The 13,001-nt window shown below is 47.0% G+C and overlaps 1 protein-coding gene across 9 annotated transcripts in view; it reads left to right on the top strand.

The window, feature by feature from the left end:
* The first annotated feature begins 2,839 nt into the window (after positions 1-2,839).
* Positions 2,840-13,001, top strand: part of mark2b (MAP/microtubule affinity-regulating kinase 2b) — a 45,711-nt gene continuing 35,549 nt past the window's right edge. For all 9 annotated transcript variants that reach the window (XM_079758311.1, XM_079758314.1, XM_079758317.1 and 6 more), the window contains exon 1: positions 2,840-4,134. In XM_079758311.1, the coding sequence (XP_079614437.1) occupies positions 4,084-4,134 (51 nt within the window). In that variant the 5' untranslated portion in view covers positions 2,840-4,083. The remainder of the gene's footprint in view (positions 4,135-13,001) is intronic.

Raw genomic sequence — 13,001 nt, 5'->3', positions numbered from 1 at the left:
TATATATATTCTGTTTTTTGAGGATTTTTTCATACAATGCAAGATAATAACCTTATGAATCAGATCAATCGTGATAAGTATGGAAGATGTCTGTCAAGTATATTTAAGTACCACTGATTTATCAAAGGACATTTATAATGCTACAACTTTACCTCTGTTCAACTTTTCTGCCTGTACCTAGTTTGCTGTGTTTTCTATTAAAAACTCTTTTTTATCTCTGTTGCTATGAGGAAAATCCATTTTCTTGTGTTTGCTCTATTACCATGATGTCTTGTACAGTATAATTGTTTTATCTTTTCAACATCCCAGTAAAGTTACGTTTTCTAAATTGACTGAGTTTTTCTTCCGTTCTTTGAACAATAAAACTTCAAACTTTGCAGTACATCAAATGAACATGGCAAAGTGTCTAACACAAAAATCAAACAAAGAGAAAGAGCCACCCAACCCATGGTGGTCATGGTCAGACACAAAAACAACTTAAAAAGGGGGTAGTAACTGCAGTTAACTACCACAAATAACCAATCAGGCACTAGGTAAAGAGGGTCATGGGGAAGGTCACCCCCTCACTCTCCATTGAGTTTCACTCCCTCATCCTCCAGCAAGCTCAACCTAGGAAGCAACACCAGCATCAGGAGTGTATCAAAGGTCCTTCCAACGAAAACACAACCTAACTTCTCCAGTCCAGTAAATATTTTCAGCCTTCCTGTATCCACCTGTCATGTGTTTGGAGCAGAGCGTCAGGCTAACAGAGTGGTGAAGGCAATGACATACTGTATTTAAGTGAGCATATTCTGAGATGGGGGGCGGGGGGAGACCAACGAAGCGGTCGGGGGGTTAGGTGGTATATTTGTGTTGAAGGCCTGTTCAAAGTCAGTCAGCCCTCGCCCTTCAAAGTGTCATTCAGAAAATAAATTTGAAGTGGTAGTTACATTGTGATGAGTCATGAGGAAATGCTATCATCTATAAGCGAGTTGTGACCCAGGAGAGTTTAGTCATCTAATATAAACCAAGTGACAAATGTGACAACCCTCTGGCACATCCTGATTGAGTGATCAGTGTAACAGCTACCACCCATGCGGGCTGAGCTTCTCACCTATATAAACTGTATAGTCAGCCACTTGCTCTGTCTCCTTTGACGTATGGTTGGTTTAGGGTTTTTGGTACTTTGCACATACATCACATTCTCCACTCATCCACACACAGCACTCATTACTGATTACTGATTGACATGCATCACTTTAACTTACTTTACGTTAAGTTGGTTGAATAAACTATGATTGTTAAACTTAAAGCTATGTGTGGTCTCCTCCTTGCCCATTCCCTTGAGCCGGGATGTGACACAAACCAGAATTACATTTACAATGGAGATAAATAGACGCTGTGTATCATGTTGTCCGCCAGGGGGTGACAGCGGACCATTAGCTGTTGCCAAAATCCAGATGAATTAGTTGCTGATTTTGGAGGTTATTTCTGACATTTTAACAATATAATGTATTTGACCTTGTAATTTATTTGGTAAAATATAGGAATCCCGGCGGTTTAAATCGTTGCCATTTAGAACAAAGCCCTACTTTTGTAGTCCTATGTTCTTCTGAATCACCGCTACTTAGCCTACCGCATCACCACAACAATGACTGCTTTGATTGTGCTGCCGCATCTCTTTTTCATCAGCGCTTTGGATTGAGACAGTACCATTGATTTATACTCAACCCCTAGCATTTGTGTTCGTGTCTACATAAGATCTCTCTGCCGGGCCCAAACCGTCTCGTTTGCTTATTTCAGAATTTCGCTTGGCGCCGATCTCTTTATAGTTACTATTATTTATTAAGTCTTTAGTTATCTATTTATACTGGTGCCGTCCAACCACATCTCTCTTGCAATATTATGAGACATATTTTCGTGATAGGTTTTAACTATTTCTATGTAGCCTACAGTATATTTAAAAATCAATTAAAATAATGTGAAAATATTTTGACTCGTTATTTTGTTTAAGATAATACACACTTTACTCCAAATACATTTACATAGTAGGCTAGAAGTCTTTTGGGTTTGGTCTAATTGGAGAAAAAAATGTAGCCCTTTGAACCTTTTTCTTAGGATGTGACGCCAACATAATGTAGATATAGAAACCTTTTACAACCATTCGTCGTGTGCAATGGTCATGTGCAACTTTGATTGTCACGGAACAGTTTGCAATCCAGGAGGGGATGTCTTGACATATTTAAATAATATCATATTCTAGTATGATAATTGATCATATATTTAGAACATTTGGGCCAAAATATTACCAAGCATAACACTTGATGGCTGGTGAAATGTAAAGGAACCATTTAGGGTAATTGTCATGATGGCGATAGTATATAGGTCTGGTGAAACGTTATAACACAACATAAAAATGTGCGTTTGTGTGTGGGAGGGAGGCGGGGGAGAGAGAAAATAAGAAGTAAGAGAAATTTATATGAAGGGGGAGAGAGAGAGAATTAAAAAGAATGGGAAAGTCAGAAGAGAGAGAGAGAGAGAGAGAGAGAGAGAGAGAGAGAGAGAGAGAGAGAGAGAGAGAGAGAGATGGGGGCTTCAGGACGCATATGCGTCATAGCGCATCTCCACTCTTTATTTACACTTGGAACCATATTTGCATGACCTCTCCGAGCCAAACAATAGAACGGCACCTGTCACACACACACACACACACACACACACACACACACGCACACACACACACACACACACACACACACACACACACACACACACACACCTGTACTCTCCGGAAAAGGCCGAATGTACCCGAACAACACCCCCCCCACCTCCACCGTCTCAGTCGTTGTGCAAGCAGCCATGTTGCTGCGAGCTTGTTCCGGTATCAGGGCTGGATCGTGCGCATAGGCTGCCATCGGGCCCAGCTCTCTGCCTCCCCCTCTCCCCCCTTTTGCTGCGTTGACACGCACCTCCTCACGAAAAGCTCCAGCGGTGCCGCTGCTGCTCATGGATTTTTACAACCTGATGATTCTCTCTCCGCTCGCCTCGTCACGGAAATAACAATCGGTGCGCCGTGAAGACCGGACCGACGGGTATGCGTTGCCCCCACCGCAGTGCAGCAGCAGCACGTATGAACGACCTTTATTCGGATCACGCAACGACACAAGGAAGCGCGACGACGCGGTGTGTCCGCCGTGAGTGTGGAGTTGTGTAGGTTTCCGACGGGCTGCCTTCGACTGCAACGCACCAGCCCCAGTGAGCTCCATGGGCTAACGTCGGCTAGCCGATAGCTAGCGCGACACATTCGTGTACTGGTACCGCTTGCCATGTGACCTTATTATACACAAAGTCTCCGTTCACTTTTTTGAGTCGGCTGTGTTGTTTTTGGATCGATTGCCAAGGGATATCTCTGATCGATTTTTTTTTTTTTTTGGATCGGATTGTAAAATGTCGGGATCTCGCCGGTGGTTCTAACTTTTGGCCTGAAGTTTGGAGAAGACAGCGGATTTAATTTTAGAACTCCCGAGGAGAACCACCGCAACACGACAGTAGAACCCCCACCCCTCTAACCCCCTACCCGTTGCTCCGCAGAACCAGCGTCGTGGTTCGCCCGTCCGGGACCGCGGATCTGAACGGACCGGACCTCGAACCTTTTCCCCCAACTTTTCCCTCCCCGCTAGCGACCCCAGCTAGCCCGTCACCGCCACCAGAAGCTCCTCGGCCCCCTCTCCGCCCCGCTATATGCCAATCAAAACGTGGATTTAGTTGGGTTTTTGTCAGACCTCGGACCCAGCCTCTTCAGGGTGTTTTTTCCCAGGACCGGGGCTCGTTGTTGGAACATGGGACGAGTGTCGCTGCTAGCTAGTCGCTAGCTAGCAGGCTAAGAGAGCTAGCCGCCGATGTGGGGGTTTCAGACTTGTTGATTCACTAGCTATCTGTCGTGAGCTAGCTGGCTAGCACTGGGTCGGTCTGGGAGGGCTCCCACACCACCAGGTTCCTACTTTTAACAAGTTTATAAATGCCCAACAGACACTTTTAAAGAGTATCTCCGGTTTCATCTCTTCCTTCTCCTGTTTCTACAACTAAAACACAAAGCAGGCTGAGATGTCTACCAGAATCCCTTTGGTACAAGTCATTGAGAACTCGGCAGGACAGGTAAGACTTGTTCCAACAGCGTTGGGTTTTCACGTCTTGTACACTGTTTGAGGAACTATGAGGAGGACATAGTGGTGGCTTGAGATTATTTATGTTTTCTTTTCCACTCCAGGAGCTTTCCCACGCAGTTTACGACATATTTCACACCTATTTAGTCGTCCATTTAGGTTTCAGTTTACTGTCAAAGGACATGCCCTATTGCAGAAAAGATTTAATTACACCTTTTTTCTGAGAACCAAAGCAATCTCTTCCACTTTTCGTAAGACCTACGCTTATTGCCACACACAAAACACACACAACACAGTTTCTGGCTGTGTTTAATGGCATGGCCCACTGACATCTTGATCCACCTGGAACAGCCTCGGAAAGGAATAAACAATATGAAGCAGAACTTTTTCCAATGCGATCAACCAGGCCAATTCAAGTCAGTTTGGTGCTTACTGGTGCTTTTATGGGGGGATTTTCCAGCTGTCCCGTTGAATGATACAAAACATAAACATGTCACCACTATGGAACACAAATATATAATAGTTATGCTTTCACTCATAGCACAACATCAATACATGACCTAAATTGCTAAATATGAGCTCCCTTTGGCTATTAAAAAACCAGCCAGTCATGACAGCAATTTCAGGGGGACGACCAAATGTGTATTATTGGCTGCATTTTGTGCAAGTCATCTCATAAGTCACATATTCACTCCGTGCGTTTCGGTCCACGGCTCCAAAAAACCTTTCCCTCCATAAGCTTCTGCCAATATTGTCATGTGGGGCACGCCACTTGTAGAGGTTAGCCCAGTCCCCTCCCTCCCCCAGTGCTTGCATGGCTAGTGGTCCCTGGCGTTGACAGGACACTTTGAAGCTACGTCACTAGTTGGGTGGGATTAAGGAGAGTGCAGCAACACACCACCCACATGGAAACCAAAACCTCAAGTGGCTCCAGCCATCGCACCTACCTAGCACTGAATCAGTCCGTGGACCAGGGAAATCAGTGCATGAGATGACCAATGTCCTGTAAATCATTGTTATGGATCAGACCTTTGGTGCTATGACTAATGGTGCAGTAACACATTAACTTTAGTTTCAACCCGGAAGCCTGGTTTCAGGACTTGCCAAGCCCCAATGCAAATGAGCGTGGGAAACCATTTTAGGATTTGCATACACCTAGTGTCACTGTGCTGGACGCCACACGGGCAGGAAACGCAGTGTTCCGTCGTATGGTGGAAGAGTTGCGTCCTAAAACGGTGTGACCAAGACCTTCCCAGGCCTCCAAAGAAATGAGTAATGAATGGTAGCTCAGAGGTCATGTGACAGGCTATGTTGAATGGGAAATTACGTTTTTTGACGTTTAACCAATTTGCCTTGATTTCATTAGCCACTTAATATCCGAGCACACTGAAATAGTTTTCAACTAGTATGTCGTTTTTCCGTTAAGAGGGCAGCTTACTCTAATGCAAGCGTTGGATTGTGCGTGTGTGTGTTGTGTTGTGGTGTGGGTGTCGAAGCCTGTGTTGGCGTTTCTGTGTGTTGTGGAGGTGAGTTTGCGGGGAACCCAGAAGGTGTGTCTAGTTCTCCTTTGGTCACAAGACGGTGTAGGAATGTCTGACGTATTTTGTGGCAGGTGACTGATAATGGCAGTACCATAAAAGGAACCAAACTCTTTCCACATGGTGACTAGATTACCCATTTGGTGAGAGCTTCCGCTTGGACCTTGATATTTACCCCCCTGACCTCCTCCTTGGATTCTGTTTAATTGTATAATATCTTGACGAAGACTTCAAAATATACTTGGCTAGCTGGTGTGGAGTCCTTTAGATAATTGCAACCCAATTTATGGTCCTAGCGTCATGCCAGCTCATTAGCACCCTTGGTGTATTGCGTAAAGATTATGGTAAACAACCAAGGTTTCCGTATGACTATGACCATGTGAGTAAATATGTTGTGGGTTGGGTAAGCTAATCAAGATAACGCCACACTGGAGTTAATGCCAAACCACAGTATCCCTTCGCTCGCCATCTGTACAAGTAGGAGGTTCTTTGCTCTGCAGGGGCTAGGTTTGTTTATATTTATTTAAAAATCACAGATTCACATTCTTGCCAAACAAGTTAGGCTCATTGTCTGTCTGATATTCGTTAAAGAGGACTTTGTTTTACAGTTGACTGCCAAGGCCAATAAATGTGCTATCTCCTTCCATCAGCCAATCAGTGAGCACTTTGATGGTTCATTCAAATTAGAATAAGCTGTCAAAGTCTGAACCCGCCTCTGACTTCTAGTCTAATGTATACACACTTTACCTGTCGAGGGTATTTAGTTAGGTTAGTTTTGTGTGTTTTGGCCTGGGGGGGATGTAGCATTGCAGAAAGTGGACCCTTGTATTACTGAGTGTGTGTGCATGTGGGTTGACCTAAGGTAGCCCGCTTCACTTTGGACCGGGGGGGGGATGAAACCTAGAGTGCAGCTGAGCTGGCTGGTATTTCGGTAGGTGTAAGGGAGTTTATATACACACATGGCTGGTAACTGTACCTGGGACAAAGGTCACAGACCATAATGTAGCTGATTATATAAGGCTGAGGCCGTGGCTGTCACACGCTTGTGTGTGTGTGTGTCTGTCCGTGCTATTAAATACCAGCGTGCACGTGCACACGTACTGATGTTATTCCTTGCCACTTCTTTTCCGGGATCTATTTCTGGGATATTATAAATTCAGTGTTTGCTGATGTTGACCACACTCCCAACTCCCAACCACTTCCCTCGTCCACTCGCAGCTGCATCTTCCGGGGGCTATCGCAGGGGACTGCATATTAAGGGTCTCAGGCTAGCTAGACCCCAACTAGGTTTGTAGGTTAAAGGCCTTGGAACACACACACAGTCACACAGGCACACGCGCACAGTCGAACACAGACACACACACACACACCCTCTCTCTGAAAGGGCGGTATAGTAAGCGTCTGGGGTGTTGTGTTTCCCAGTACGCGGGACGAGATGGCACCAAGCTTTGACACGTCGCCCCGACGGCGGTGACAGATAGACCCCCGAGCCCGCGGGGCTGTCGAGATACGCTCGGGCTATATTTACTCCCTGCGTCCTGATCGATTGTCTGAATCGGCAGAACCGAGACTAGGAGAAGTACGGACTTCCTACTTTGGCCTCAAGGTCAATCGGATGTTTTGTCGTGACGGCGGAAATAATAGTTCATATCTGATGGTTGAGGATTGGAATCGAGGGGCGCAGTTAATATTGTAGGCTAATAATTGTTTAAACGATCAGACGGGACTTCCCGGTCACTTGACTGATGTTTGTCCCAGAGCTCATAATAGGAAACCACCTGGTCCAAAATGGCGGCGCGTATCTATTCCGAAGTGTGCGCATCGCGGGGACCCCATCACCCCCTCCCAGATGTGTCTGAATCCTTCTATTGTCCAGTTTCCTGCCTCAAATATCCCCTGTCCATTCATCCTGCAACATCCTTAGATTAAAAAAAATAAAGAGAGGGCTCGCCGTAGCTTGGAACGCCACTGTGCCGGATTGTTACCTTGGCCACCGTGCCATTGTTTGTCTGGACACAATCCAGTCTAGGGCCTCCTGCTGCGACCTATTCATAGGCATGGTGTGTGATGGCTTTTCACCGTTTGAACCGTTCCTCCAACGAAAATCAATTAGGTGTGTGTGTGTGTGTGTGTGTGTGTGTGTTTGGCTGTAATGGAACTATGATCCGCAAAGGAATGAAGGTTGCTACCAGCTGGTCAGACTCATCCCAAAGTCTATCATAGCTGGGAACGTTTCCTGCAGTTGTCCAGCCTTTACACTTTGCCGTCTTTTCGAATGGGTTGACTCCTACTGCTTTTTTTTCTTTTGTTGTCGATAGCATGGCTGGGATGGGTTGGGGGTGGAGGACAAAACAGCAAAGCAAACAATATTGCATGTGGACTTCAGTTCATTCAAGTTCAGAAGCTGGTGTTACCGGGCAGATTGAACCTGAGGCCTGGCTATACCATCCAGGCTGCTAGCTTGATCTCTTTTCGCGACTGCAGTTCATCAAGTCAGCTGTAAGTCTTGACCAGCTGTTCAAATGGCTGCCCACTAATAGTCTACCAAACGTTAGTCGGGTTAGAAGCACCAAAGTCGACCAGGGTTTCGCTTGTAAAAATTAAACAAATCTGCCTTTTTGAAAGTTTGACAATAGTTTAAAACCGCTACGGCTAGACCTTGTATGAAATAATAGAGGGTAATTATTTTGAAAAGTCATCCATTTCTTCGCTCTTGTTGCTGCATGAAAGAAGAAAGCGGCATAGAAAAAAGAAACCATAATAATTGACAAGAAATAGTGGCTTGGGTCTAGTCGAGACAGGCACACAGAGCTATGCTGTCGCACGAGGAGTTCTTAGAGCCCGTCACTCCTCAGTGAAGTGGACTTGGACCTGGCTGAGGGGTAATCTCCTGCGACGCTGGGTCTCAGAGAGCATCGTGACCGTGAGGGCGAGAGGTCCACCCTGATGGCTAATGACAGAGCGCAGCAGACGGGAGGAAGGAACCACGGAATGGAGATATACTGAATGGACAGAACCAAGAGTTGTTTCGGGGGCCAAAAAATAGTAAATCGAATAAACGTGCCGGGACTATTCGACCGATGGATTGAACTAATCACTCCCGCCTGACGAGGAATATCTTTGATCGGGGCTAGTCCTAATGCGTACACCTGTTCCCATTTCCTCTTGGCTGGGAACTGCCATGCCATAATCCATCTGTCTGTTTATGTCTTGAATGCTAAAAGCATCTGTAGCGCTTTGATGCACTTGCATAGACAATAGACCAATATTCTTGCTACTGCGTTTGTGCGAGTATTTACAGCATTTACCTGTTGGCAAGCCTGGATCGATGCGCTTAACGGATGAGTCACCGCATCGACAATGTATAGTGAGCAAACACACACACACACATGTAGACAGACACACACACACACACTCCAGTACACATTGGAGTTCCGCCCAGGAAACCATAAATTATGGCTCTTTCCTACCAGACCAGTCACTAGGCAGAAAGACAAAGCCTGCCTGGGCCCTAGCAACCGAGAACCTGTGAGAGAAGACACACACACACACACACACACACACACACACACACACACACACACACACACACACACACACACACACCCCTCTTGTTCATTCTCACACAGGCGTTCATGGACGTGTAAATTCATACCTTCTCTCATTCATTACCCCTCTCTCCCTCTGCAACTCTTTATTCATTGATCCCCTTACCGCCGATGCTAAGAACCCGTGGCTCGTGTGCCTGTGTGTGAGTGTGTGACGCAGAGCGTCGTCCACCAACGGCGACGTGTCCTCGTACCCTAGCAACACCCCCCGTCTGGCTGTTTATCCAACAACGCGACGATGCCCTCTGCACCCATAACGCCCAAGAGTGTGTGTACATATGTATGTGTGTGTGTGTGTGCTCTGAGCAACGCAGGGCTATAGAACTGGTCTTTCCAGCCGGGCGGCTTGTGGCTGGTGGGGTGTGTTAACTGAATCGCATCACGCACGTCAGGGTTCGATGTCGCTCAGGTACTGGCTGGGTGGATTCTTCTTTTCTCAAAGGGCGCCTCTCTCTCTGTCTCTCTCTCTGTATGTGTATATGCGTCTCTCTCTATTCTGTGTGTGTGTGTCTCTCTCTGTCTCGCCGTCTCTCTCTCTGTCTCTCCTTCTTTCTCTACCTCTGTCTCTCTCTCCAAGTCTCTCTCTCACACTCTCCCTCTCGCTCTGTCTCTGTCTGTGTGTCAGCATGACGCAACAACTGCCATTTCTCTGTGTGGTTTCTGTTTTTTCTTTCGTCAGCCCATAGTTTGGTCTAAGGGACGGCAGGGGCGCGTCCTTTGTACCCGTGTTAACGCAAGACGTTACCGTCTGGCCGGTTATGCATGCGGTTGGGGTGTAACGATTCATGGATTCGTATTGAACCGAATCGGTACGGACGTCGCGGTTCGGTGCACGGATTTACACGGAGAATGCACGGTATAAAATTAAATAACAACTGGCATGCGTATTAATTAATGTGATGCGGAACTAATGTTTGATAGGCGAGTTCTTCAGGGACAACTAATGGGGCGTTTCCAACGGAGGGTGCGGGTCGGTTCAGTTCGCTAAGGTGCGAAAAAAAGTGGGCGTGAGCCGCACTGAGCCGTACTCGTCTCGCTGTACTCCTCCGTTGGGGTACTGAGACGCCTGAAAGGGTGCCGGCAAGTTCGAGCCACACACGCCGTCCGTTGATTGGTCGCCGGAATCGCACTTCCGTGAGACGGGGACAATAACAAACAAACACATTATCCGCGAGGTATTTCTGGAACGGCTAAAGCTTCGTTTATTGAAGAAAATGTCGCACAAAAGTTTGCCGACCTTCTTGGACGTCCTACGTTGTTGATCTTTGTTCATTGTGCGCGTTCATCTTTTTCCTTGGATTTATTAGCAGGCTACACTGTTTCGGGCTGCTATGAGGTCACAATGCTAACGTATCTGCTGCGGCTATCGCCATCCGGTTTAACCCCCCCTACAATGAGGGTAATGTCGGAAACTCGAGCCGCACCTTCGCTACTCCACCAAGCCGCACGGAACCAACCCGCTCCCTCCGGGGGAAATGCGCTAATTCTGCGTACTTTGCAGTATCATAAATAAGGCATGCTGAATTTTCAGTATTATAACAGATTGTCTTATTTGTTTACAAGTTACGGATGTAGTCTGGAGATGATGTGGGGTACTTATTGTTTACTCTTTACATCTTAGATTACACAGTTCAGGCTGCTGCAGCTAGCTCAGGGGAGAGACTGCATGACACTAGGTGGTACAACCTGAGACATGCACAATAAAAAAGAATTGCCTTCTGCATTTTTGTTTTTTCTTTTCCCTTCATTGTTCCGAACTCGTACCGAGCCGTGATGTCTGAACCGAGGTATGAACCGAACCGTGACTTCAGTGTACCGTTACACCCCTAGCATGCAGACAAGTCTGCCAAAAGTATCCATCCAGATTTATAATTGTTTTTATTTGTATGCATGGAGAACGTGGACGTTAAAGATCGCTCAACCAGCGGAGGCTTGCCAGTGTCTCATGGGATTCGTTCTATGTGAGGGGGGGATTTTGTCGGACATTAAATATAGAATTTTATTATTAATGATATCTGATAAACGATCGGGGCAATAACGCTAGGTGTGTGGAAATCACCCAGTTGGCGTATTGACCAACGTAATTTATTCCATTTCGGTCTCTTCATTTGTCCCTCTTAAGGAAGGGATCATTACATTTAGGATGATGGATTTTATTAGGGTCCCTAATGGCCGACGCGGAAACGTAGGCTCGTCTACCTTGGCTCCACATAAATGGAAAAAAAACTTTGTTTTATGAGAGTTTTTTGCCAAAATCTCAATCGGTCCTTTCTGTTTTGACATTGAATTTGGTTAACATGGCTGCTGGTCATTGGCGCCGGTATGGTCTGCCTGGTAGCTACAGACCCACCAAGCTCCACGCCCCTGCCCCCCCCTGCAGTCCGCTGGGTGGGGTTGACAGCGACGGCCCCCTGCTCTGATTCTGTCAGTCATCCATCAGTACCACCACAGTGTTCCACCTGCAACCATACTCTACCCGTCAATTCATCTGCCAGGGTCCTGTAACCCTGACACACACACACACACACACACACACACACACACACACACACACACACACACACACACACACACACACACACACACACACACAGGAGTAGGTACAGGAGCATGCAGGGAAGCCACACTGTGACTCTAGCTGTGAAAGCTGCTCTGAATTGGTCATACACTGCCTTGCACACATACACAGGGTCTTACAAACACACCCACACATACATGACTACACACTCTCGGTAGTTAGGATAATCTGAAGCAGGAACATACGTGAGGGCGGGGGGGGGGGCAAACAAGAACACACACGCACACACACAAAATCGCGCACACACACTGCATTCACAGCAAACTGAGACTCTGCGTTGCAACCCCTTGCTAAAGCAAGCGGCCTCTCACAGGTTTACTTAGCTGTGTGTGTGTGTGTGTGTGTGTGTGTGTGTGTGTGAAGGAGGGGACAGTGTTGGAGAGGGGAAAGAGAACAGTTCAAGTGTTTGAGCCGGTGTGGCTCGCTCACGTAGGGAATTGACCCAATTCAAGCTTCAAGCAATCCCGCCGTAACAGTCCCCCTAGACCCTGTTCTTTTTTCCTCCTTTTAAGTCTTCCCCCACTTCCTGTTTATGTCCCCACTGCATTGGCTCCGCCTTCCTTTTGAAGGGTCCAATGGCTGAGCTTTGTCACAGTCTTCCAGATGACCCATCACCATCTACTCAATTTAAGTGCAGAGTAATCACCGGCAGCCTCCTGTGTTTTAGAGTCGACACTTTGAGCTTGTGACTCTGAAAGACCCTCGCTTAGCAGAATGATTTGTGCTCCTGAACGGCAGCCTCCGCCTCGTGTAACACCCAACGGCGCACAATGTTATCCCTGCTGCCGTCCCTAATGGCTCCCCTGTTCTGACCAGAACTGGAGGAAGGGAGAGAGCAGGTGAGAGGAGAAGCAAGGCAGGGAGAAGGAGAGGGCTGGGGAGGAAGGGAGAAAAGGAAAAGAGTTGGCAGGATACAAAAGGCGACAAATCACCATGGCAACACAGTCGCCACGACGTGCCTGTGTGTGCGTACGTGTGTGTGTGTGTGTTCCTCCACCCGCCCACCCGTTGAAGATAATGTAAGAGCCCTATGAGGATGGGTTACTCTGAGGATAAACAGCTTTTGTCCCGAGCACGGTTTGTTCTGCTGCACACAGCAAAGATGGCCGAAAAAAACGACAACCGACGTGGGCAA

Source organism: Pollachius pollachius (genome assembly GCF_949987615.1).
Source record: "Pollachius pollachius genome assembly, chromosome: 20".
Taxonomy (NCBI): domain Eukaryota; kingdom Metazoa; phylum Chordata; class Actinopteri; order Gadiformes; family Gadidae; genus Pollachius; species Pollachius pollachius.
This window is presented reverse-complemented; position numbering and strand designations above follow the sequence as displayed.